At 39.2% G+C, this 27,946-nt stretch overlaps 1 protein-coding gene across 1 annotated transcript in view; it reads right to left on the bottom strand.

Annotated features, from left to right (window-relative positions):
• Positions 1-27,946, bottom strand: part of ABCC4 (ATP binding cassette subfamily C member 4 (PEL blood group)) — a 225,654-nt gene that overhangs the window by 63,958 nt on the left and 133,750 nt on the right. The window contains 1 exon segment of the mRNA XM_005305004.4: positions 10,599-10,678. Coding sequence (XP_005305061.1) covers positions 10,599-10,678 — 80 coding nt within the window.

Genomic DNA, 27,946 nt, shown 5'->3' with positions numbered 1-27,946 from the left:
TTATACCGACCTAACCGCCGGTGTAGACATCTCTCTGTCAATGAGAGAATTTCTCCCATCAACATAGGCACCATCTCTGATGGTGGTGGATTAACTATGCCGATGGGAGAAGCTCTGCTGTTGGCATAGTAGCGTCTTCACTGAAGCACTACAGTGGCGCCACTGCAGTGTTTCAAGTGTAGACCCACTCTTAGGCAAGTAGAAACTTAAGCTCCAGTCATTTTCACTTGTACATATTTGAAAAATTTACCAAGTTGGGCTGAAATAATAGTTTTGTTTATTGACTACAGTTAATCCCTCTGTTTAAGAAATCATTTAGTTGTAAATGTGAAACATTTTGATAATTGAAATTTAGGTATCTAAAATATTTAAAGCATTAAAAAAATGGTATATGCTGCTTTAAGTGCTTCAATTCTAGTTCTCACTCTAATGCAGCTTGACACAAATCATGAAAAAAAAATCTTAATTATCTAGCAAATAAGCAATATATCATTCACCATTTTCTAACATAATAAAAAGGTGCAATTAATAATAATCTGAAAATATAAACTATATTAAATGTTAAATATTAAATAAATGTATATAGTTATAGTGGACCCTCCTAGGTAGCAAATCTAGTATAAAGGCTCTATATTTAGTTGTAAATCAACATGTTTTAATGGTTATATCAACCAATAAGAATGTAGTTAGAAAATAACTAAAGTACAAGTGGAAAACTTGATTAGAATTGATTATTTATAGCAAGGATTTCCACTTGGTGATTTAAATCAGCGATTTAAATTGCCTTTCTTTAAATCAATCCATAGATGATGTACTGTTTGTGGAGTCAATGCAACTCCTTAATCTGTTGGAGGATTCGCTGATCAGCAACTATATCAATTTCAGATTTTGTGAAAAGCAGGATAAAAGTTCTTAAGTACGGCATGATATGCACACATAACCCTAGCAGCACATTTCTATGGGATATATAATTTTTTGTTACAGATAATTTCTTGTCCTCATGTTTGTTTTCAGAATAAATATGCATAACGATCCAACACCCACACTAGTAAACATAGCTTAGTAATTCAAATTATGCTCAGTTTTTTTCCACAAATCAAAAGTAAAATCTACAGTCTTTTTGCCAAACAGTGAAATCCTACTTTGTTTGTAAGCACATAAGTCATATCTATAGTATATCAATAGTTTAAGGCAATCTAGAAGATTTGTACTTATCGCCATTTGGAACAGGATTGTTACACTCCATGATTGACAGTAGAATTAAAAGATTTCTAGCTGCTATGAAGTGTTAGAAATGTTAATGACCTTGATATGTCTTTTTTTCCCAATAATCAGGCTGTGCTACAAATGTGGAGGGTTATAAAAATGCTTTACAAATCATGTAAATAAATAATCAAAGGTTCCAACTCTGTGCCAAAAGCAAATTAAGTATTGCAACAAAGATAGATCAAAAATACAAACTGTAGAAAATATATTTGCTTAGCCTTTTGAATACCTCTTTGTGGCCTTTCCATAGTAAAATATACCAAACCCCACTTCTAAAAGACTTGAAGAGTATAGGATCAGCAGGATCTCTTGAAAGACATTTAGGAATTCTGGGTGAACTCAACTCCTCATTTGGCCTCTGGGTGGCCGAATCCTCAGCTGGTGTAAAGGCTGGTACACTTCAATGCAGCTAAGCTGATTTGCACCAGCTAAAGATCTGTCCCAAAGTAAGTTGGGAAGGAAAATCTGAGGGCTGACCTAAATCTTCATCCAAAACTAGAACTGAACCTTTGTTTGGTAGTTTTGTCGAGGAAAAAATGTCATTTAACTGTAAAGTAGTTTTGTGCACCTCAGCACCTTTTGGTTTCATCCAGAGGCACCAAAATACTTTGAGAAAAGCTGTCCTTGCTATATTCCCACTGTTTGCAACCAGTCTAAACCATGAATTACTAGAAATCTTGCCAAAAGACTGCATCACACAAGACTTCTAGGACTCTAGACCAAGAGAATTACAGAGAAAAGAGTTCATATATCACTAAATGAAAGCTAGTTTTATTTTTCAAGGAACTGAGAGGTACTATATTCAAAACGCTGCTTTTCCCCAATTCATTAAGAAAAATCGGAGAAATAACTTAGGTACAGTATGTTGCTGAAAGCTGAGAAGTACACAAAGAAAAAGACAAGAAAGTGAAAAGAAAATGAAGAAGAAAAGAGTTAGGGAAGAGAAACAGAGTCATCAAGGGCAAAAGATAAATGCAAAATAATTAAGAGGAATGTTTGTATACTGTCTTCGTCCACATATGAATAAAGAATTTATTTTATTCAAAAATAGAATGGATATGAAACAAGAACAAAATCCAGAAAATACTGAAATAGTTATGTGCATTATTTGATATTTTATATTAAATTTCTGTTTCACTATAGTAATAAAGCTTATTGCATATATAAGAGAGAGAGAGAGAGAGAGAGAGAGAATGAAACTTTACCTGTCACTAATAATGCTGAAAATAGTTATAGAGTATAAATAAAAACTGGAAACTGGAGACTACTCTGACCTCTGCATGGCTCTGGCCTAAATCTGGATGACCAGCATTTGATTGAAGTGCAAGAAATAATTTTTAAAATCATTGAAGAAAAATGGATGACTGTTACATTGTAAAGACACAGCAATGGCTTTAGCATATATTGGCATATATGCTGGTTATCATCAAGATTACTCCATCTGGCTCCTGAGATTTAATAGTTGGGACATTCAAAAGAGGAATGAGAGACCAAATAAAGGTCTTATCTAACACACCATGTTAACCTCCCACCTACAGCATTTTTGGTCTTCAAAGCAGAAATCCTCCCCTCCTGTTTTTCACATCAGTGTAAACAGTATATTTTTATTCTGAGTTAATCGCAACAATGAAAATGCAAAACCAGCCAAACAAACAAAAATCAAGGGACTTCAGAAAAAGTTATAGAATCACCTCTTTTTTTAAATGAACATTTCCACCTCACCATATTTCTATCTAAATGCCTGTGCCATCTTCTAGTAGCCCTGGTAAAAATCACCTTCTTATTTTCGCCCATCCCCCTGTCCCAATAAGTCTTAATTAGCCTCAAGTTAAATACTAACTGATCCATTGTGGCATGGATGCTGGAAAAGAGAAAGTGGAACAAGTAGATGCAAGCAGAAAAAGGTTCAGAGAGTCCCCCATGATTAACTGTCACCATGCTGCTATTTACTGTTCTCTTTTAGCTAAACTTCCTATAATGGCAAAATCACAGAATCTGTGCATCTAATATCACTAAAAAAATCAGAACGTAATAACACACACACAAAAGACACATGTTTGTACCACCTGCTTCACCAAAGAGAACAGACAGACATTTAACAAAGATCCCAGTCTCATTATTCTGATGTTTAAAAATATCATGAAAATTCAACCAAGTTGCATAATCTTTTAGCAGAGAAAGAACTTTTATTTAATTATCCAATGTACACATATCTTAAAATTATCTCACACATACAAAACCTGACTAAGTTGGGGGGAAAAAAACAAACTATAGGGATCACAAAATGACAAAGTCATTGTAAAGCTAAAAGATGCTGGAATTCCTTCTACACACTTTCCCTGACATTGCCAAACAATAAAATGCAAGGGTCAGTGGTACTGAAACAAGTAAAGGCAGTTCCACTCTTTTGCACCTATGAAAGCAAGTGACCCTAGCTTATTATTCCAGTCTTAGGCACTTTTTGTTCTTAATATCCAGATGCAGCAGCTATTTTTTTAAAGGAATGACTGAGGACACCTTCTTCACATTTTCCTTTTCTTCGGTATTTTCACTTCATAAAGCTGCAGTCAATGTGTTTTGTGTGTGGTGAGAAGGGAATGACACATTCAGCGGTGGTCTTAGCCAAAGCCTACATTGGTGGCTCAAGTAGTCTCAAGATTAGGTCTTTGTATGTGATGAAAGGATATGAAAAGTCAGTTATTTAAGCTCAGTCAAGCTGTTGATTTTGGGAGGAAAAAGGTTTTGCAATTCAGTTTTCCTCAATAAATCACTGCCCTTTACCAAGGGCAGCTGCTGATAGTTCACATGTTCACAATGTTCCACAGAAACAAAACAAATCTTGAATTTTTTAAAATCCAGCACAAGGTGAAATCAAAATGAGTTGGAAATACTGCTTTTAAATTATCTTCTTTAAATATGCTAGAAACTAAACCAGCAATTCATTTATCTAGATATGAATAATGAAATCATAGACGATTTACATTTTGTTATCAAAAAGACAATAAACTAAGACATCTATATTATGCTGACTTTAAATACCAACTAGTGGCTATTGTAGAAGAAAGGGAACATAAAAAGAGAAAGGGCATGAAAAGGTGAAGCTATTGGAAATGGAAGAATCCGTAGAGACCTTTATGAAGATGAGCATACTGGCCAACATTTTCAAGTGGCTACTAATTTTGCGAGCCCAACTTGAGACACTTAAAATGCTGATTTTCAAGGATGCTAAGCACCCACAAGTCCATTTGAACTTAATGAGATATGGACTCTCAGCATCTCTGTAAATAAGCCCCTAAAGTGTCAAGTTGAGCATGCAGAAATCGAGGCATCATAAACAGTGGCCACTTTTGAAAATATGGGCTATTGTATATAAAATGTTATTTAATATAATGTTATACTTACATTTTCTATTAAACTAAGAGTACTATAATATTCCATCACTGGATTTTTTTCTCCAATAAAAAAAAGCCAATATATGAATTTATTATGTTAAGTTGTATACAGATGTAATATTTTAACCACAGTGTATTTAAACAATAAGCCCCAGTCTGTCGATGAGCTCCACAAGGCTGGAACCTTGTGCCCCTGCCGTGCTAGAGATAGAGTCAGGAAATTTTGGCTAGGATAATAAGTGAGCTTAGAAGGGATTTTCAAAAGAGACTGAAAGAACTGAGTGCCCAAGTCCTATTCACTTTTAACAGAAATTGGGCACTGAACATCCTTAAGCCCATTTATTTATTTAAATCTGATCAGTTTTATCGTTCACTAAAGAAAGGATATTTGTTACTATTATTTATATTCTGGTAGCACCTTTAGACCCCACTCAGGACGAAAGTCCCATTGTGCCAGATACAGTACAACATATAAACAGGTATAGAGTAAAATATTCTGAAGCATCTAAGGAGATGTCTTTTGTGCAAAAAAAGGTGTTCGCTAACTCAGAAAAAAATAGTAGTAAAGACATCGCAACCCAGCTTTTAATCAAGTTAGCATTCAAGTGCAACCCCAGGCTCCCTTACAGGCTTTACCCTTGAGCTTCAAGCTCAAGATAATAGTTTTCCTATCCACACTGCTATTTTTAATCTGTTAGCTAACTTGAGAGATAGCGCAGTGGTTTGAGCATTGGCCTGCTAAACCCAAGGTTGTGAGTTCAATCCTTGAGGGACTACTTAGGGATCTGGGGCAAAATCAGTACTTGGTCCTGCTAGCGAAGGCAGGGGGCTGGACTTGATGACCTTCAGGGTCCCTTCCAGTTCTAGGAGATAGGATATCTCCATTTAAAAAAAAAAGAACTAACCCTTTACTGTATTTACAGTGTAGATGTACCCTAAGTAATTTTAGGTGTCTAAATCCCATTGAAAGTCAATGAGAATCAGTCACCTAAGTCATCAATGCACTTTTGAACATTTTATCCATGGTTCCTGCCTTGAAAAGCTTACAACTTAGTTCGGGGTAGACAACCTATGGCACGCGTGCCAAAGGCAGCACGGGAGCTGATTTTCAGTGGCACTCACACTGCGTGGGTCCTGGCCACCGGTCCGGGGGGCTCTGCATTTTAATTTAATTTTAAATCAAGCTTCTTAAACATTTTAAAAACCTTATTTACTTTACATACAACAATAGTTTACTTATATATTATAGACTTATAGAAAGAGACCTTCTAAAAATGTTAAGATATATTACTGGCATGCAAAACCTTAAATTAGAGTGAATAAATGAAGACTTAAAGGTGCCACAGGACTCTCTGTAAGACTGGACTCTCTGTTGCTTTTTACAGATCCAGACTAACACGGCTACCCCTCTGATAAATAAAGACTTGGCACACCACTTCTGAAAGGTTGCCAACCCCTGACTTAGTTGAAAAAAAGATGTCCCAAATGAATGTAACCAACAGCAGGAAAGGAAGGGGAAGGAAGAATGAGGGTAAGTGTTATAAGGTAACTCACTAACAAAGTATATGGGCTTACATCAACCAAACACTGTTACCTTCATTTTGCTTTTCAAGTTATTTCCACTCATGTACTAGTTTAAGTCACTAACTTTCTAAAAATCAGCTTGGACTATAACAAACATAGCAATAAATCTCATAGACTTTAAGGCCAGAAGGGACCAGGATGATCATCTAGTCTGACCACCTGCACTCCTGTAATAGACCCATAACCTCTGGCTGAGTTACTGACATCCTCACATCATGATTTAAAGACTTCAAGTTACAGAGATGCCACCATTTACACTAGTTTCAACCTACAAGTGACTCATGCCCCATGCTACAGAGGATGGTGAAAACCCCCCAGGGTCTCTGCCAATCTGACCCAGGGAAAAATTCCTTCCTGAACCCAAATATGGCACTCAGTTAGATCCTGAAATGTAAATGATCAGTTATGAATTTAATAAATATGACACATATTTTCAAAGAGACGAGCTGGCATGGAAACTTACTCCCACACAGAGTCCATCAGAGGCATAAGGGCCCACACCAAGTGCACCTATTTCTGGATACGGACCTTGAACACTAGCGGCCTGATCCAGAGCCTACTGAAGTTAATGAAAAGATTCTTATTTACTTTTATGAGTTTTGAATCAGGCTGTAAATGTAAAATTCAAAGAAACTCAGTTAAGTATAATAACCTACCCTCTGTCTGCACATACAGCTCCATCTGATATCAGTGTAGCAGCATATATCCTTAAATGTGTTTTCTGACAGATCATTCTAATTTTTATTTATAAAATGATGGAAGCAATTATTCCAACAGACAGTTATCAAGTGAACATGACCTTTCCTGTATGCGGTTAAAGATTTACAAAGTAGCAGGCAAAAAATAATTTCCTCATTCTCTAAGGCCAAAATCTTCTCTTTTGAATACCTTCATTCTCAAGTTGAGCAGACTTTGGGTGCCCTTTCAGATCCACAGTTCTGAAAATCATGGTCAGCAGTGGAACCCAAATATAGTAAGGCTTTATTTAAGCATTTTTGTGCTTGTTGCATGCCCCCCATTTCATTTTTTCTCTAACAACTCTTTATTACATGTCCAGAACATTTCTATTCTCTTTTAAAAATAAACAAACTCTTTCTTTCTGGTTTATTCAATAACAGACAAAATAAATGTAATTATTTCCATTTTAGGAATTATTTTTCATCCAGTATAGCTATCTAGACTAATCATGTTCATTAGAACTGTAGTGCAGTGTGGAAATCTTATTACAGGCTTATGGTAATACTGGGAATTTTTGGTATTCTCTTAAAATCTATATTCTTTTTAACTATGAAAATCTTGAAACTAGTAAAATTTTATTATTTATTTATAGATACGTCTACAGCACTCCTCATTGTAGTATCTGAGCCCAGCCAAGTTAAGTTTATTTGTTCAGAAATGAAATATACACTTGCTAATATAGTAACGGACTGGAAAGCTTCAAAACTACCCTAACGATAACTCACAATAAGGACCACTTCTTCAATGCAAATCCTCACAAGAAAAGCTTCTACACACAAAGTAAGATGAACCAGTTACTGCATTGTTTATTAAATTTCACTTGATTCCTCCTGACAACCATTTAAACAATGAATGTTGGGAAATGTCCCTCAAAGAATCAACAACAATAGTAGGGATCAGAGCTTTTATACTTAGCTAATACTGTTCTTAAAAAGAAGAAAATATTTCTTCCTGAAGGGATTATAGAAAGTCTTATAAAAGACACCTGCAGACAAAACAAGTGACAAAAGATCTTTATCATAATTGATAACAGTTATCCTCTCTAGAAATCTATGCTTCCTTAGAGAAATAAATAATGTAATATAACTTTGCTGTTAAATTCAAGATGTATTAACTAATAGGCACCACTGATGTTCAGCAGTGGCACATTTTAACAAAGAGAGGGAATGTTTTTCCTCTCATGCTCAGAAGTTTAATAGCTAAATGCAACAAACCTATAAGAAGATTTAACTAACTAAGGCTTCTTTTCTTATGCCCAACATAACAGGGAAGCACTGAAATTTATGTACAACAAAAATAATTTAAATAATTTTAGTAAAGATTCTGGACGTTTACAACCAGTGCACTTAAAAAAAATCCTTTTTTTCCCCACTTAAGTATACCATACCACACATCTCTTCCCAAAGCTTGTGTGTTTTCATGTACAGTGCAAACTTTAGAACACCTGTCTTTCAACTATTTAAATGCCCTATTTACAAGAGATGAACTAAGTAGCTAAGCACATGAGATTTCGGAAGGGAAACTTTTGCAAATTGCAGTTTTCACAATATGGATAAGAGGCTTGATAACAGTCAAAAGAACAAGAAATTCAAATTTACAATGAAATACTTTATTCTTTCATCCCAGATCAGTTTAGTTTGGGTGAACATACTATACACTGACTCTGCCCCCATTTGCCTGTAATATCTGAGCACTTACTAACTACAGTGGCAGGCACTTGAAAGATGCATGTAATAATATAAATTACCTGCACCAATTGGAAAGACCTATTTGTACCTCTCTACCTCCAGACACTCCACAATGAGACACAGACCCCCTCCCTATTCTCAAATGAGTGACAACATGGGACATGTTAACCCTAAATTGAGGAATACAATGCGGAACATCATTTCCCCTGCAACTGTCTGTTCACCTCTGTTCCCTTTCCCCTCCTCAATTTCTCAACACCTCCCCTTTCCTTTTGTCCCCTAAATTCTTTCCAGCTCTCTCCAGCTTTGGCAGCAGCCACGAGGCTTTGTGGAGGAGAGGAGTTTCATGCTAATTACAGGGGCAGCCAATCAAGTACCAGAAGTAGCAGCAAAGCCATGTCATTTCACTGTCTGCAGCCTGAATTTACCCAGGCCTGTTCACAGTGGGGAGAGCAGAAGCATACTATATGCAGGAGAGGAGGCTAGCAAATGGGCAGTATGCAGAAGAGTCTGGGCACGCAGCAGGATAGCAGGACACAAATGCATTGCCTAAACCAATTGAAACGAAGCAAGATGTCCTGTCTAATAAAAGATAGTTGATAAGTCTAAAGAAAGACAAAGTTTTGATTCCATATAATTGATAGAAATAAATGGCCAATACACACACACACTAGCGGATTGTTTACCTTCTGTGCATAGGACAGATCTCTTGTATACTTTGGAAACCAGGCAAATTCAAAAGCTTAACATTAAGAGTTAGGAAAACAGCAGCTAATGGTAAAAAGAGTTTACAATTTCTAATGGAGGTCCTACGAGCAGATTAAAAAAAAAAAAGCCATCCCATCTCCCTCCCAAAAGGGTCTACTGCACTGAACAGCTTTGAAAAGCAGGGCAAAAAGCTCTTCAACCATAAGGCCTTGCTTAGGCAAGAAAACAGGTGTTTTCTAAATGTGTTTTAGCAAAAAATGTCCTAAATTAGTTTTTCAGCACACTTCAAGAGTTTAATATTAACAATGTGCTGAAAGTAACTTTTACAAACATTTAATTTCAATATGAAAAAACAGGTGAAACCTCCATGGAGTCATCCATAAACAGACTGGATAAAGCACTAAGTAATAATGTTTTCACCCCTCAGCTCACTGTAGGAAACATTTCTGAATAGGTAACGTGATGAATCTACAGATGGCCTAATCAATCTTTTCCATCTCTAATTTCTGCAATTCTGAATTTTAAGGCTACAGGCATTAAGAATATTTTAGCATACAGCGGTTGGTTTTGTAAACATTTTGCTTTTGAAGTATTCATGAAAAGGACTAATTGGGATGCCAATCAAAATCACTGTAATGCCATAAATTTAATCCTTTCATTGTCACTAAAATCGTTTTTGTTTATAGACATTTTTCTATTTGCAGTAACTTCTTTCTCTTGTTCCCATTAAGACTATTATTTTCACCCTGTTATTACTAATCCTTTCTTTGTAAATAGCCACACCTATTTTAATCCAAAATGGTGCAGTAAGCATTTGCTTCTTTGTGGAAGTACACACATAATTAGGTTAATCTGTGCTATCTTGCCATGTGAATTGATTGCTTCTTTACTGTGGATATATTTCATAACACACTATGCTTGCCAGACTGCTTGGAGGCAAATCCAGAGCAATTTACCAAGCATGTAGCTACTATGAACTGAAATCTTGACATGATAGAAAGCTGTATAGCCACTCCTACCTGCCACTTATTGCTCATGATAGCTTTTCACTTGCACATTAAATTTTGACCACACCCTTCTTTCACAAAGAAGCTCTTTCATTACATTCACTCAACTAAAACTTTGGCAGATAAGTTATTGGGTTTTGTATGTCACCTGAGTATAGAAAACTGGAAATTCATAGTACAAGGTAAAATTCTCAAAACTGTAACATCTACATTACCTGTATGAAGTCCAAAATTGTCAGTGGAAGCAAATCATCCAGATGGCCAATATCTTTGGAGAAACGATTTAAGATTCTCCCTATAAAAACAGGATTCAAAAGAAATTGTGGTTTTTTTCTAAGACGATTTTTAAAAACTCACAAAAAATCAGAATAATATTTAAAAAAATACATTATAGTTTAGTTTTACAGACAATTTAAGAAAAGCAAGACGACAATGGCTGGCATCTGAAAATAAAAAAGATCTTCTGAAAACAAAACACAAAGGGAGATTTTTTACAGCTAGTGCAATATATTTTGCTAAAAAAGAATAAAAATGTTCATTTTGAATGAATGCTTCTTTAATACAGATGTAAATTGTTTATTTAACAGTTATAGTGTGTGGTCACCATCATTTGGGGAGGAATAGCTCAGTGGTTTGAGCATTGGCCTGGTAAACCCAGAGTTGGGAGTTCAATCTTTGAGGGGGTCACTTAGGGATCTGGGGCAAAAATCAATACTTGGTCCTGCTAGTGAAGGCAGGGGGCTGGACTCAATGACCTTTCAGGGTCCCTTCCAGTTCTATGAGATAGGTATATCTCCATATATTATTATTATATTATTTCAAATGTTTCATAACATTCTGAAACTAGTCATTTAGCTAGAACTGAAGACCCCGATCCTGCAAACCCTTACATACATGCATAACATTATCCACATAAGTAAGCAGTTATAGGACTAGATTCTTAATACCTACTTATATACATCAATCAATATGGGCCATAACCTGGCTGACTCTGGTACCTGCTTGCAAGTTCCACTGACATTTACCTGAGTTGTATTCATTTACTGCAAGGCCTAATATGGTCCTTTTGAGTAGTTCTGTGATTTTTAACCAACTTAGATTTCACAAAAGAAAAGAGTAAAGAAATCTTAGCATATTTAAATTTATGTTGCAGATGTTACTGAAATCAAATTTTAGTTAGGTTTGTGTTGATGCAGCATGTTTTTATGTTGATGCAGCATGTTTTTTATATTTATTCAAAACCTTGACAATGCTGATCTTTATTAAAACTAATAACATTTTTAATCTGTTATCACTGAAGCATTTATTCTCTTCTATTTTCCTAAGTTCTACTTGAGTGAAAAAAAATCAGTCATAGCAAGAGAGCTTTAATTATAAACATCACCATTCTGCCACCATTAGGTAGATTAGTACTTTACTCCACCATCTGATGCTTCTACTCAGGAAATAAGGTACCACTTAACCTAGGGATGAGAATCTTGCCTTTCATCAGGGGTTTATGCATGTGGACACATTCAAGTTTCTATCTATCTATCTATCTACCTCTATTATTTTAATGTATTTTGTGATGAGATTTGGTTTTTCTCTCTTTTGGAATTGTGGATCGTAAGGGGAAGGGATCAAGGAATGTCTTTTGTTTGCAGCAAAGTGACAAAAATCAGTGCTTTCCAAATCCTCCTCTGGTAGAGGGGCCAGAGCAGCTCCTCTGCTGAAAATTCTGTTGATCTTAAAAGTTTGGAATAAAGATGAACTGCACATTAAAAAATGAAAACAGAGTTAAACAGAGAATTTTGTGATGAACATCTGTCTCATTAGCCAGGATGAGGTGGGAGAGGATGATTCAGTTCACAAATGTTTCTTTAAACTAGCTTTCTCAACAGTCTCTCCTCTCTCTCTCTCCCTGAGATAGCCTCTTGGTATGTCTAGGTTTACTGAAGATATCTCACAGTGCATTATTCTGTGACATCACAAACACTATGTGACCAGGCTGTGCCCCTAAAATCCTCATGCAGATCTCACCACACAGTGGGAAAGGACAGCTACTTCTACAGAACTATCCCCACTTACCTAGTACCTCACAGAAGACTGTTCACAGGGTCAGGATTGATGCGCTGTGGGCTGGACAGGGACTGAGAAACCCCACATTAGGTGGGAGTGGGGTGAAGTGAGAAACACATAATCCTTCTTTCAACCTTGTAAAGAGTACTCGGGAAAATTAACTGATCCTGGCACAGTAACCTGTTCTGAGGTGCCCCTGAATCATGGGGAATCACATTTTAAGGGTAGTCAGTGGTCACCAGGAGGTGTCCCTGTTCATGCAGAGCAATTGTAGAGGGAGAGGAAGGGCACACTAGGGACATGGAGATAGCTCTGAGACACAGGGCCTCCGTGCAGATGGCGCAGAGATCCTGCAATTTCTGGGTATCTTCCAGATTTGCAAATGAGCCTCACCAGTTGTTTCATGTTGGAACAGAAAGCTCAGGGAAAACTCCACCAAGGGATGCCTCTTGGAGGCTTCTTTTCCCCTTGGTCCCCTCATGGGGGTTTTGACACAGGAGGGGTGACTCTGCCCACGAAATGCATGTGCTGCAGTGAGACTCCTGGTAGCTCTAACATCACATTCTGAGATATCTTCAAGGGAACCAAATAGTACCAAGAGGATTTCACAAGGGAAAAGATCATTTAAGAAAGTGTAAGGCTAATTCTCTTCAGACTGCCCCTGTGGCCTGCTTAGCAGGGACATACAGCACAGAAGCCTGAGCTTCTCTCTGTTTTAAATTTTGCTTTGGCATTCACCTTTAATCTGGTTTATTTGTAATAGTGATAAGAGATTGCAGCAGAATTATCTTGGTTATTCCTCAGAAGAAATTCCATAATACACAGCACTGCACAACAAAGCAAGTTCTTTCATACTGGCTACTTCCACACCAGTAGTACAGTGCAGGTCAGTATTAACAATGTCAGGAAACCTGGGATACCTTCGCCATGTCCCATGATTCAGTGAGTAGAATGCATATGCAAACTCCTTCCAGGAGCAGCATTACAGTTACTCTAACACCGTTGTGAAAACAGTTTAACTTTGTACTTTTTGTAGACGGGGCCCTAACGGGTAAAAGGCTGAAACAAATTAGTAATGAAATGCCCACAAACTATCACAAAGCAGTTTATCACTTTGAAGTTTCAATCCCAACAGTATCTGAAGTTTTGTTGTCCATTTTCTGACAGGTTTTTATTGCAATTTACAAGTGAAAGTTACCCAAGGAGTTTTTAAGAGGTTTGTTACTGGGTTAGTGACTACCCCTTTGCACTACCTCAAAAAGTTTCAAAGCTCTACTATAGCCGCTATAAAGAGATGGAGAAAGTTTTAAGTTGCAACAATAATAAAGTTCTGTTCTGGCTCTTTAAAACAAAATAAAACATATGCAACACAAAAATTGTATAAAATAATACCAAAACTCATTATGACTGCCAAGAACAAGTTCCAGAATATTCTTATTTACTATAACATCTCATTTGACTAAAGTTCTTTGATGCATACAGACCCACGCTAAAACCAAGCTGGGTGAACCATAAGAAAGATTCCTCTGGCATAACTATCTCCTCCTCTTATCCACAGTACAAACAAACTCCTACATAATTCTCATGGGTAATCAAATTGCTAATTAATACCAAAAATGTAATTTTGGTGATTGCCTTATAAAATTGTTATATGTTTTTAGAGAATGTTTTTGATACAGCAGCTAGTAGGAAAGTAGAAATTAATCTGTCATTATCAATAAAATGTGAAAAAATATTTTAATCTGCCTAATCTACATTCAAATGTAAATATAGTAATTCTGTAGAATGACAAGGACTAAAATATGAGTAAGAAAAACAGTTGGTGTATGAACATGACTGAACTTGAAAGCAATGGGCCCTCCTACAATTCACCCTATGAAAAGACAAGAAATGTAAATATCCTGGAGTTGGATCAACCAATTCCTAAATAGGATATTCAGGTCTATCTACAATTGCAAGATGTTAATATTTTGGAACCTTCAATAGTTATTGCACAAAGTTGTTTACTGTCTATTCAGTATTTATGCACAATCCTTTTGGTAAAGCATGACTGTGATCATTAAGCTCATGGCAGTGTTTGCCTCCTAAAGACTCATGTTTCCTTTTCCTATTGCTAATTAGTTATTCTAGTGCCCATTACTGTTGTATCTGGGTGCATCACAAATAAAAACAAAAAATTTCTAGCACAGAAGAAAGAAACAAACCAAGCAATGGGCCTTAATCCTGCTTTCACAATAGCTGATTTTACCCCAGTGTTACTCCACTGACTGTATGAGATCAGAATCAAGCACAGGGGACCCAGTTCACAGAAGGTATAACTGCTCTGAACAGTAGTAAACTCAGGCTATGACAGCTTACCAGAGAGAGCAAATTCCATCATCAGGGACCAGTCACAGAGAATAGTCTGCATCCAAATCTCAGTGCCCCATTCAGGGATTTGCCATTCTGATATTACATACGTAGAGACTGCATATTCACAGTATGGATATGTCTACACTGCAATTAGACATCCGTGGCTGGCCTGTGCAGCTGACTTGGGCTTGTGGGACTTGGGCTAAAGAATTGTTCAATTGCGGTGTAGACATTCAGGCTCGGGCTGGAGCCCGAGAACTGGGATGTCCCACCTTGCAGGGTCGTAGAGTCAGGGTTCCAGCCGGAGCCCTGGGACCTTGATGTTCAGGCTCCGGCTGGAACCCTGACTCTAGGACCCTGCAAGGTGAGAGGGTCCCAGAGGTCAGGCTGCTGCCTGAGCCTGAACACCTACACTGCAACTGAAGAGCCCCTTAGCTCAAGCCCCGCAAGCTTTAGTCAGCTGGCACAAGCCTGCCATGGGTTTCTAATTGCAGTGTAGACATTACCCTAAGTTTCTAATTCAAACTGAAGACTGTTTCACAAGATATGAAGAAACAAAAGTCTACTTCTCCTTTTTAAATAGCACATGGTTTAGTTGCTTAGGTATGCACTATTAACTGTGCAAGAGAAGAGATTCTAGATGTGAATTAGTCATTCTTGCAAAATTAGTCATTCTTGCAAAAATCCTCAAACTTTTCCCAAGAACACGATTACACATTTTCTGCCAGCATTAACACACACAATTTTCCCAGGGCTGCTCCCCAGATTCAAAGGATTGTTGCACCTAATATCTGCGACCTATAAAGCTGGCCTACTGAAAATATTTTCTCTAAATTCTCTGGGGCTCTCATACCCTATCACCATCTCTATGGGCTCCCTTACGCTTCCCCAAGTCCCTTAAATAAGCTGTAAGTGTTCTATGGATTATTTGGACTGGTATTTTCAGGACACTGAACGTGTAGTATGTATGTTCCCTCAAAAATCCTGCATTCGAATTAACCCACATTTTCAGCTTGAAAAATTATCAAACTCAACTACTGCATGCAACCTGAATTATTCAAATAGGAATCACATCTTCTTCACATAGCATTTTAAAAGAAGCAAAATTACTAAAAATATAGACATTGTATAGTAATGAGATGGATAACCTACACTGACCAAAAAAAATCTTCTCATAAATCAATTAATAAATCTTTTAAAGCGTCAGTGTTGCAAGAGTACTTGAATCTGCCAAAAGAACCTGCTATTTTTGGTACTGTGAAACTTCCAAACGCTTTGTGTAATTTCAGTAGCAAGCTGCAGTGGAGAACGTGCTCACTCCAGCAATTCCATGTATGTTATTACATTAAATAACTTAATCAAACCACACTCTGTTCTTAGATTTATTCTGAAGTAATTAAATAACTATTCAATGCCAATTAATCACAGTTAAATAAGGGTCTGTCAGCAAAGTGCTATGTACACATTTGAGACTATTTAACTGTCAAATACTTGGCAGTATCTAAGTTAAACAATGATTCATTAAACCTCCCTTACTACACAATGGTTAGGCTAAACTTGAAGTGAAAGAATCGAAACTCTTTTGTTCTGCATGAAAAGGACATCAAACCTCAGAGTGTGATATTCTTTTCTTACTAACTCTGTAAACTGCTTTAATTTCATGAATCAGAATGTGTTCAGGTGCTCTATATCCACTTTGGTTCTGCAGGTGTTTGTTGGTACTTTGGAGTAGATGTTCAAATCTTTTCATCCAAACAATGAAAATACTTAACAATTTACCACACCTATTTAAAATATTTATTCATACTAAACAATTAAAGGAATATAATCCAAACTGAATCAACATATATGATCTAAACACCAGACAATGAAAGAATTTTCTTCTACTAGTTATACGTTATTATCCTCCACATTAACCTTTACGTGCTACTATTAGCATTTAGCATTACACAATCCAAATTCCCAAAATCAAGCGATTAGTAATCTTTGTTTAATGAATTTTACTATCCTGCTTTACTTTCTGGCCCATGTATTAATCAAAACATTCCTTTACAACAGAATAAAATGGATGGATTGATTTTAAAGTCTTGCAAATAATTTATAAAGCCCTATACTCACTTGGGTCATCATACATTTCAGACCTACTCTGTTGTTGCTGGTCTGCTGACTCATTTATTTCGAACGAGGAAAAGTTTTAGAGTAAGACTGCTGGGGATAGAGCTTTAGAGATGCTTGTTTTTTGCCTAGAACGCTTTCCCTGTAGAGATTAGGCTAATCCTTATTATGGAGCATTTTGAACATACCACACATTTATTCAATGTACACTTTATTAATAAAATGTTGGTTTCCTTCGTAACCTGAACTATTACATGGGAATGGGCCTGAACACCAGGTTTAACGCTCAAGGACATCTGCTTTACTACAAACTACATGAGGGGTCATTACCACCCACTCCACTGCATGGGGAGATGGTAAGAAGCAAAAATGGTGCTCCACTGGCCACAAACAAGCTGAAGGAAGGGTAACAGAGCCAAACAGCATCATCCCTCACTGCCTCCAAGCCCTCATAAACCCCTCGGAAGCAACACAGAGTGCTTGGGGATCTGTACATTTAGGAACTGCCTCAGCAAGGTACTTACATACATACACATAATTTAAGATCAAGTAGTCCCATTTACTTCTTCAGTATGCTTAAAGTTATGCATTTGCTGAAGTACTTAGCTGAGTCAGGACTAGATATGGTCGGGAATTTTTTGACAAAATGAAAAGACAGAGACTGACTATATCTCGGCAGTTGGAGCAGCGAGTCACCTCTTGGAGGTAAATCAGATTTAAATCTGGGTCTCCCACATCCCAGGTTAGTGCCCCAACAGCTGGAAAACAGGCTCATGAGGCGTGTGCGCATGCCCGCCCACACACACACACACACACACACACACACACACACAAAACTGTTCAAAATCTTGCTAATTTTTGCGAAAGGAAAACAGTTTCTCACGTGCTTTCGACAGGACTTGAATGGGGGCAGCTACCACAGTAGAAAGCGTGCGATTGGCAGACATCTATTCTACTCAGCAAGATTAGGTGGAAATTCCCAGTGAAGTGTTATGCTGACATTGTGCTTCAGAAAGCTGTTCGAAGCATGGAAGTAAGGTGCAAGCAGAAAAGAGGAGTTAGTGTTGGTATGCTTCTAAGGGTTTTTCCATAACAGGGTGCATTACAGCTGCATATAAATAACAGATTTATATACATCAGATTGGCTATAAGGAGAGGAAATCACTAATTATACAAAAAGTCACACATGCATTAACCATCCCAAATCATAAATCATTTTAAAATGAGTTTATATATAGTTCAACAATATATACATAATGGGAGTGAAAGAAAATAGCTATGCAGAACTGAACTTTTACACAGAGATGTATATTCTGTACTACAAATATACCCAAATTTACCGATTAAATGTGTTTTTTCTATTCTGCTCTGCTAATGGTATAAATTGGTAACAATATGTGTCTTGGTCTGTTAAACTATGACATACACACGTTTTTTTCACCCACACTGAGTATATACACATAGTTTAATAAAATAAATTTTACTGCAACTATAAGAACTCTTCCAGTTTATCGAAGCAGAAAAAAAAGTGGATTTATCCATATCAAATGCTGGCAGGAAGCACACACTGCATCAACCTAGTAAAATACAACTTAATGCAATCATTCAATCAACAAAATAATTAAAAATGGACAGACTCTGAAAGTTAATGCAAGTTTAACAGATTTCTCCAACGAGAAATCTGAAAATACATCTCCTGTGTAAGTGACAATTACTGATTCATTCTGGCTTTTCTTACATGTTCCCACAAATAAATGTCTATAGGCCTCTTATCTTTTTTATATGGAGTTAGCACCACATGCCCATGTAAACTGCAACACAGCATTGCTGGCTTCCCTACGGGCATCCTATAAATACAAATGAATTCTGCCCCATATTTTTCTCAGAGGCCTGAAACTGACAGGAGTATTATCACTTTCTCAGATTCTTGCAAATGGGCACAGTGGTGCTGGGCAGAAATGTGCTGAGATCATAATATCCATTTATCTGAACTGCCAGCATGTAACAAATTCAGATGTGGTGCTTGCTACCCAAATTAATTTACTACTTGAAAAAGACTTGACTGTCAAAAGACTGTCAAAGAATGTCAAAAAGAAGAGAGGAAAAGAGTTAAGAAATTGCAAGAAAATCTGAACACAGTTTGTGTTTGTCTAATTTTCAAGTATAAGATTAAAAAGAAGAAGAAGAAAATGAGAGAAAATCAGCTACAAAGCGATATAGACTTTACAAACATTGGCTGATAGTTTTTATGCAAGTGTTGTCCTGTTACTACATATGGGCTGTATTTTGATAGTGTTATCACTCTTACTGGATGACAACAGATGAATACACTATCTGCTGCGATTTATTGTTCCCAAATATTACTGCTGTTTTTCCTGAGCTGCTTATTCCAACTAGTATCATTATTTGCATGAACTTTTGATTAAATCCACCTCTGTGCAGAAGACCAGCACAAGGCCCATGCGCCACTCAAGTAGCACTTAAACTCTATTTTGAGGTCTTAAGTGGGACTTAAGTGGTTCATCGAAAGGTCTTTCTACTTGCCTGTTTCAAATGTAGGGTTGCCAGGCATCCAGTTTGGGACCAGAACATCTGGTCGAAAAGGGACCCTGGGCCGGGCCGGTCGGCAGCGCAGCAGAGTTAAGGCAGGCTGCTTTGGGGAGTGGCACTGAGCCAGGGCAGGCAGGAAGCCTGCCTTAACCCCGCTGCACTGCCGACCGGAGCCACCTGAGGTAAGTGCCGCCCAGCCGGAGCTCACACCCCCACTTGCACCCCAACCCCCTGCCCCAGGTCAGAACCCTCTCATGCACCCTAAGTCCCTCCCAGAACCTGCACCACCACCTGCACCCTGACCCTCTGCACCAGTTCAGAACCCCCCTCCATACCCAAACACTCTCCCAGAGCCTGCACCCCTCACCCCCTCTCGCAACCCAACTCCCTGCCCCAGGTCAGAACCCCCTCCCGCACCCAAACTCCCTGCCCCGGGTCAGAACCTCCTCCTGCACTCCAGCCCCCTGCCTCAGCCCTGAGCCCCCTCCCATGCTCCAAACCCTTCGGTCCCAGCCCTGAGACCCCTCCTGCACCCCAAACCACTCTTCCCTGGCCCCACCCCAGAGCCCACCCCCCCAGCCCTCACCCCCTCTTACATCCCAACACCTCATCCCCAGCCCTGAGCCCCATCCCGCACTCCAAACCCCTCAGCCCCAGCCCAGAGTGCCCTCCTGTACCACACCCTCCTCAGCCCTTGCCCCACCACAGAGATTGCACCCCCAGCCAGAGCCCTCATCCCCTCTCGCATCCCAATCCCCTGCCCCAGGCCAGAGCCCCCTCCCACATCTCCAGCTTGAACCCCCCGCTGCACTCCAACCGCCTGCCCCAGCCCAGTGAAAACGAGTGAGGGTGAGGGAGAGTGAGCGACGGAAGGAGGGGAGCTGGAGTGAGGGTGGGGCCTCAGAGAAGGGTGGGCACAGGGGTGGGGCCTCACGGAAGGGGTGGCGCAAAGGTGTTTGGTTTTGTGCGATTAAAAAGTTGGCAACCCTATTCACGTGTATATGGTCAGGAAAACACATATGTTATTAACATTCAATATTTGATCTCCAGAGGTTAAAATTTCAGCACAGAACGTATGCAAATTCTTCATTAACAATAACTACATTTAAAAGTATCTTGATTCCCACTGCTGTACTACTTTTCTGCTCTCAAACTACCTTCACCTTAAGTGTCAGAACACTCAATTATAATACAGCATTACCAGTTAACCACTTTCTCTACAATTTCAGTCTTACCAGGATTCTCCATACAGAATAAGATTTAGTAGCTGCAATAAAATAAGCCCCTAAATAATCTCTTTTACAAAAGATTTTACCTTCTTTCATAGTATGTTCACAAGCAATTTTGAAATTATTGATCATTGAGCTCACTTACTGCCTCTCACTTCATATATCAATATTTTCCTAAATCACTGTGTTCCTTCACAGTACATAAAGAGATCAGAATCATTTAACAATTTTGAATAGCCTCTAGCTAAAAACCATAGCTTTATCCACCAAATACAAAACCACATCTTTTTTTCAGTTTATAATAAGATCTTTACTCATAATAATACAGCTTATTTATTCTCTCCTTTCCTTTTCAGAAATAGCTTTAAATCTTGTCCCTCTTATACTAACATCTAAAGGGGGGGGGGGGGAAGACAACCAAAAACACTGACTGCACTCAAGATTCTTGACTTGTTTTTTTCACTAGCTTTGCTGGGGAGGAGGGTATTTTAAGTATCAAATTTCCCTGCATTTGAGAAAAATTAAGTGCTGGATGTAATGCAATGCAAACAGGATGAATACAAAAGCAAGAAATAAAATATCCCACCTCTTTAAATGCATTGCGAATACATTTCAATATTAATTGTTTTTGTATACTTCTACTTTTATATGAGGAGCAAGAGCATTGTAATTCCAGTAGTCTAACAACCTATAAAATAAGCAGGTTTTTTTTATGACTGAACAGGTCCCAGTAATAAGAGGACATGGCATCATGCATTGCTAACATTGTGTGAAGTAAAAATATATATAAATGGCAACCATTCACACGTATTATGCACAAATGCTTCATCTACTCACATTTTTACAAAGCACCAACATAGCAAAAACTTGGAATAGGCCATATCAAATGTATGACTTGCTGGTTCTTTACCAGTCAGATCATTTACTGGACTCTCACTTGGATTTCTGTGTACCATGAAGACATTAACATCTGAAAGAGCATGTGTGATATAACTGTATGATGATGTATAAATCCTGATAGTATTCAGATTATTTCTCATTTCATTTTGTTCTCTTTTGGATCTCTTTCCAGGAAGTAATTTAAACGATATAGCTCAGAATGTGCTTACTGCTGTTGAATGCAGTGGGTCTTTGTCTGAGCACAAGGAAGAAAAGGGGTTATGGTGGCTTTGAGGGCCCCCACTGAGCAAGAGGTAAGCCATAAGTCCAGCTCAGGTGACAGCATCGACCTATCAGGCGCACGGGAGGGTGGGGGGGTATTTATACCCCATGCCCTCCATGTGGAATCCTCCACTGACCAGCAGCACTCACCCTCCCACTCATAGGATCAGAGTATAACTGGGTCTCTTCTGATCTGCTGTGGACATTGTGCTAGCTGACTTATTCTTTGGGGCTAAAGGAATTTTTCCCTCTGCCAGACTGGCCAAGGCGGGGTGGGTTTTTTCACCCTCCTCATAGCAGATCAGAGATCTGGTAGGGTAGGTAAGGAGGTTAGCTCAAGATGTCATAGCTCAGTAGGTACCAGATGTGGTAGGTCTCCAGTGCAGGTAATCATTCCAAAAGAGTTCCAGTTCCCTGATAAAGAGGAGATGGAAGGGAATTTAGGGAAGTGATCTCTTAAACAAGCTGGAGAAGGGGGCTGGTGCCCCTAACATCTGGCACCCCCTTTCTTTCCGGCCCCTCTTAACCCTCACACGAGGGAAGGGCTTCTCAACAATGGGTTACTTCCAGGTTGGGAAAAGGGAGGGCTGTTAGTCCCAATAGGTGGAGATGATTAAGGGAAGAATGATTACCTGCACAGTATGATTTATTGCCCGATATTCCCAGATAAGTTAATAAAGTTGCAGCCTAATTAAACCACATCCACTGCATATTGTTTTTCTTCCTATGAGGCTAGAACAATGGACTGAAATATCTAGAGACATATTTATGTTTCCTTTCAAAGCCATTTTTAGTTTGTTTATAGGAATCAAAGAAAAATATAGAAATGTGACTTTTTTTTGTAAGGATGCTCTCCAATAATATTAAAAAGCAATTGCTTGCTAATGTGGTATAATGCTAGAAGCTAGAATTTAAAACAGGCTTTGAACACAATGCACCATCAAACATTAACAGTGAACTTCTTAAACAATATAAAAAGAGTGTTGCCAACTCTCAAGATTTTAATTGCAAGTCTCACAATATTTGGTGATTTTCTTAAAGCCCCAGTTCTTGGACTCAGATGATTACCTGAGAATCATAAATTCCATTGTAAAAAAAAAAAAAAGACAATTTTTTAACGTTCATGGTGGCAGTGAAAAGACTGATCCTATTGCAATCTAAAGGCTCAAAAAGCAAAGGGCAAATAAAAAGATAATCTAAAGTTATTTTTAAAATCTTTTGATTTTTAAGAATCTCATGATTTTGCAGATCTGATTCATGTCTTTGTGCCTGGAGTTGGCAATATTATAAAAATATATAATTTATTACAAAACAATATAATCCCCACTAGCATGCATGGATAAAATTTACAATGCAGGATATTTTCCAGAGGCTAGCATGACCAAAAAAAAAAAAAAAAATGGGGTTTATAAAGAGTCAAAGACTGATCAAACAGGGATGTGTGTCCACAACAGAACTAAAAGAATGCTCAGATATGTCCAGAGAAAGACATGAGAACATTTCTAACTTTGCACACACAGAAGTTAGAACCTCCATTTGTACACAGGGATAGTAGCTACCTGACCAGATATCCTTTTGCCACTGTGTTGAGTGACGTGTTAACCACTTGGTGCTCAAACCAGCAAATTTTGATATGCATTCCATCAGGACTGGTGTGGCAAAATCCACAACTTTGGAGAGATTTGAGTCAGAGAGGGTCCAGGTGAATGGCAATGCAGATTCCAATGTTATATCATTCAGAGTCAGATTGGTATGATGACAACATAGAACATCACTGAATACACTAGGGTTACCATTCGTCCGGATTCCCCCGGACATGTCCGGCTTTTTGAGCTAAAAATAGCGTCCGGGGGGAATTTGTAAATGTCCGGACTTCCCCCCCCCCCCCCCCCCCCGCCATGCAGAGCACGCGCGGCTAACAGGGCAGCCGGACGGATGGTGCCACTTACATGGGGCTCCGACAGCCAGAGAGAGCCCTCCTCCGCTTCCCCTGCAGCAGAGATCTCTCCCTCCCTCCCTGCATTCGCAGATCACCTCTGGCAGTCTGGAGCTCCTCCCCTGCTCCTCCTCCCCTGCTGCCCAGCATGCCGTGACGAGCGGCTCCGGCTGTTCCTGAGCAAGTTCACAGAGACATTAGGCGAAGGCCAACAACAAGGGGGCCAGGGGGTCGGAGAAGGGGCGGGGAGGTTTTGGAGGGGGCAGTCAAGAGACGGGGGGGGGTCGGGAGTTCGGGGGGGGTTTGGGGGGGTATGGAGAAGGTTTTGGGCAGTCAATGTACAGGTAGGGGGTAGGGTCCTGGGGGGCAGTTAGGGTGGGGGGGTCTTAGGAGGGGGCAGTTAGGGGACAAGAGGCAGGGAGGCTTAGGTAGGGGGTGGGGTTCTGGAGGACAGTTAGGAGCAGGGGTCCCAGGAGGGGGCAGTCAGGGGACAAGGAGCGGGGGGGGTGTTTGGGAGTTCTGGGGGCGGGGCTGTCAGGGGACAGGAGTGGGGAGAGGGATCGGAGCAGTCAGGGGACAGGGAGCAGAGGGGTTTAGATGGGTCGGGAGTTCTGGGGGGGGCTGTCAGGGGGTGGGGAGTGGTTGGATGGGGTGTGGAAGTCCCAGGGGTCTGTCTGGGGGTGGGGGTGTGCATAAGGGTTGGGACAGTCAGGGTACAGGTAGGGGGTAGGGTCCTAGGAGGCCAGTTAGGATGGGGGGAGGGTCTCAAGAGGGGGCAGTCAGGGGACAAGGAGCGGGGGGAGGGTTGAGGGTTCTGAGGGGGACAGGAAGTGGGAGGGGCAGGGGTGGGGCTAGGGCAGGACAGGGGCGGGGCTAGGACAGGGCTCCTCCCATCCTCTTTTTTGCTTGCTGAAATATGGTAACCCTAGAATACACAACTCTTTCCTTTTGAAATGCTTATTTAGAAGGCCTTCCACCTGCCTGTGTCGTGGCTATGGTCAGAAAAGCACACGTTATTACCATCCTGTATAAGATCTCCAAAACTTTTAGCAGCTTTTATAATATCCTCTCTCATATTGGAGAAGATAATTAGTACTGTGCTGCTTCTAAAAAAATCCAGTAAATGTGACATTTCACACCCTCATCTGATTTTCTCGAGCCTCATCTTCCCTCTGTTATTTTTTGACGCAAGCCTCTATGAAGATTTGTACATCAATGTTTTCGTTGTTAATCTTTATATCTATTTTAGTCTTATCCAAACTGACATCTGTTTTTAACCAGTAAAGTGCCTAGCGAGGAGAGCTACAAAACTGATATTCATAGAAGGCCTATTCTACCATACAATTTAGCAGGCCCACATCTCATATGATTCCTAAGGCGCCTTTTCTTCTCCATTAGCTTGTACTGTCAAAGACGATACCATACTAGTGGTGTTTTTGCTACCCAAAGTTTGGAAAAGTTAGCACTGATTTTCCATGTCTTTTGCCCATCATATATGAAACACATGGAATGGCAGTGAGTAATGCTTTCTACCACCACTGATTGGCTAGGAAACTCCATCCCATCCTAGCTGATGAAGAGTTGACCTCAGTTATTCATGTCTTTGTCATCTCTTGGACGGATTACAGCAACGTGATATACCTGGGTATGAACCCTTCAGCATTTAGGAAACTCCAACTAATAGAAAATGCTGCAAGGCGTCTCCTCAGCAACACAGGCCACCACAGGTGCATCAAATCTATCCTCTGTTCTTTACACTGAATTTTGAATCACGTTCAAGATCTTGGTCCTCATCTTCAAAGAGCTTAATGACTTGGGCCCACTGTACCTAAAAGACCACTTAAAGCTCCAGGATGAACATCATGGTCGACAACTTCACTCCTCTGGCACAACGGAACTTTCAACAATAAGAGTGAAGCTTGTCTGTGTGTGGGAGACAGAACCTTCTCCTGGGCTGGTCCAAGACTGTGAAATGAACTCTCCCAGGAAGTAAAGACCATCACAAGCCTCACCACCTTCCATTCCAAGTGAAAGGCACATTTCTTTGACCTTCCCTTCTCTAATATATATATATATATATACACACAACAACAGGAATATTTAACAAAAATCAAACAGAAAAACCTTACCAAATAAGACACTCTACTCCATGCACTTCACCCTCTAAGGACAGGATAAGAGAACAAACATATGGCATAGATGTAGTGACACTGCTTGATGTACTACTAGAAGGCGCTCAGTTACTACAGTGATGAGCACGGTATAGAAATCTATATAGAATAGAATTGAAATCTTGGCCCCACTGAAACCAATGGGAGTTTTACTACTGACTTTAATGGGACCATCATTCTACCCATTGTGTTTAGGAGTGGCACAACAACACTGTAAGTGTGCTTATCCCACCATCAGGTTCAAAGAGCAACTTAAATTTTGCAGGATGTTGAGTTTGGCCTCTATCCAGCTGGAGTCAATCTGCAGCTAGTCTTTCGTCCTTTATTCCCAATCTTGGAATTGTAACAGAGGGGTTTTTTTAGAATGGGGGGGGGGGGGAATTTCTCCCTGACTAAAACTAAGTTATGGCTGAACAAAATTTCCTTCAATTTTCCTCCCTCCTTCCACAATGATAACCCAAACCGATGGACAGAGATTATGCATATGAATTTTTTTTGTATAACTTCCTTTGAGCAATCAGCTTCTGAAAAAAAGGGGTTATCATAAAAATAATTATACAGCCTTATCTATAGCTTTCACTAACAGCAAAGGCTGTTTGAATGTATGGGAAATCTTATACCCTATATTTCTAATTAGACAAACAAAGTTAACAATTTCTCCTTAAGCAATCCACAATGGCATATAAGATTAGATACAGTAAACAAAAAGAGAAAAATCCATATTATCTTAAGTAAGAATACTTGACAAAGGTAATATTATAATATACCCTCTCTACTGGTCATCTATTAGAAATTTACATTTCTTGAAGATGTAAACAATACCAGTCATTACAGTTAGACAAAGCAGTTAATATTAGAATACAGTGTCATGATTTATTCCAATTGGTTCTAGCGATAAATACAAGGGCAGTGATACATGAAACTAAATCCATGAAAGCAAACTTTACACCTTATGAATATTCTTCAGCATTCACCACAGTGATCACTCCTTATCATAGACAAGCATAATTTAATTGTATCACCTACATTCTTTGAGAGCTGAAAGATAGATTGTTTATATTAATAAAGTAGGTTACATTTGAGACATGCATGTATATTAAAAGCAAATTACTCTAAGGGGGAAAAAATCTCACGATCCTATAAATCTAACTTTTTTCATATCTCTGGAAATACGTTACACAATTACAAATAGACTTTTAAAAAGTATATTTTAAGCTTAGATTTACAATGGAAAAAGAAGTCAACAAGTGATTACAAAACAGAAACAAATTAAACAAAAGTGTAGTATTTAGGACTGTCACATGGTGGTGCTATTGTTAGTTATTTGAATTATGGTAGCACCCACAGGCCCAGTGAAACTCAAAGCCCCATTGTTGCTGCGTGTTGGACAAGCATGTAGTAAGAGACAGTCTCTACCCTGAAGGGCTCACAATTTAGATTAAGACAAAACACAAACACAAAAGGATTGCAGCAGATAACAAGGGAAATGGACAGGAAAAGGGCAAAGAGGGTAACAGCAATGGGGTCACAAGACCTGCTATGTGCTTTTAAGGAAAAAATAAAATTAAAAAAGAGAGAGCAGTTAGTGAATTTCTACAAGCCATTATCCATTGGTAGTTTAACTATGGGAATGATGGCAGAGATAGCTCTTGACAAAAGACTTCAAGAATAATAAAGTAGTAGATCTACTTTGTGGATAAGCTCAGGACAGTCTTTTGTGCACAGAGGGCATGAAGAACACATATATGACCTTGTGAGAGAAGCAGACACAGTGGTGATGGACGGGAGAAAAACTGCAGGGATGAACTAGCTACAGAGACTCCAGTGGATAGGAGGAGAAGCAAGCTCAGCACTGTGGGGCACGGATTAAAATGGGGTCCAGCAAGGGCTACTCCTCCCTGACTTATCCCCCTGGAGCCAGAATTGTGCAAGGGAGACACTCTAATCTGGGGGGCACGAGGATCTCCCCTCTGTCATGTAGCTTTCGGGAG

This window comes from Chrysemys picta, chromosome 1 (assembly GCF_011386835.1).
Source record: "Chrysemys picta bellii isolate R12L10 chromosome 1, ASM1138683v2, whole genome shotgun sequence".
In the NCBI taxonomy this organism is placed as follows: Eukaryota; Metazoa; Chordata; order Testudines; family Emydidae; genus Chrysemys; species Chrysemys picta.
The sequence above is the reverse complement of the archived record's forward strand: the minus strand, read 5'-3'. Positions and strand labels throughout refer to the sequence as shown.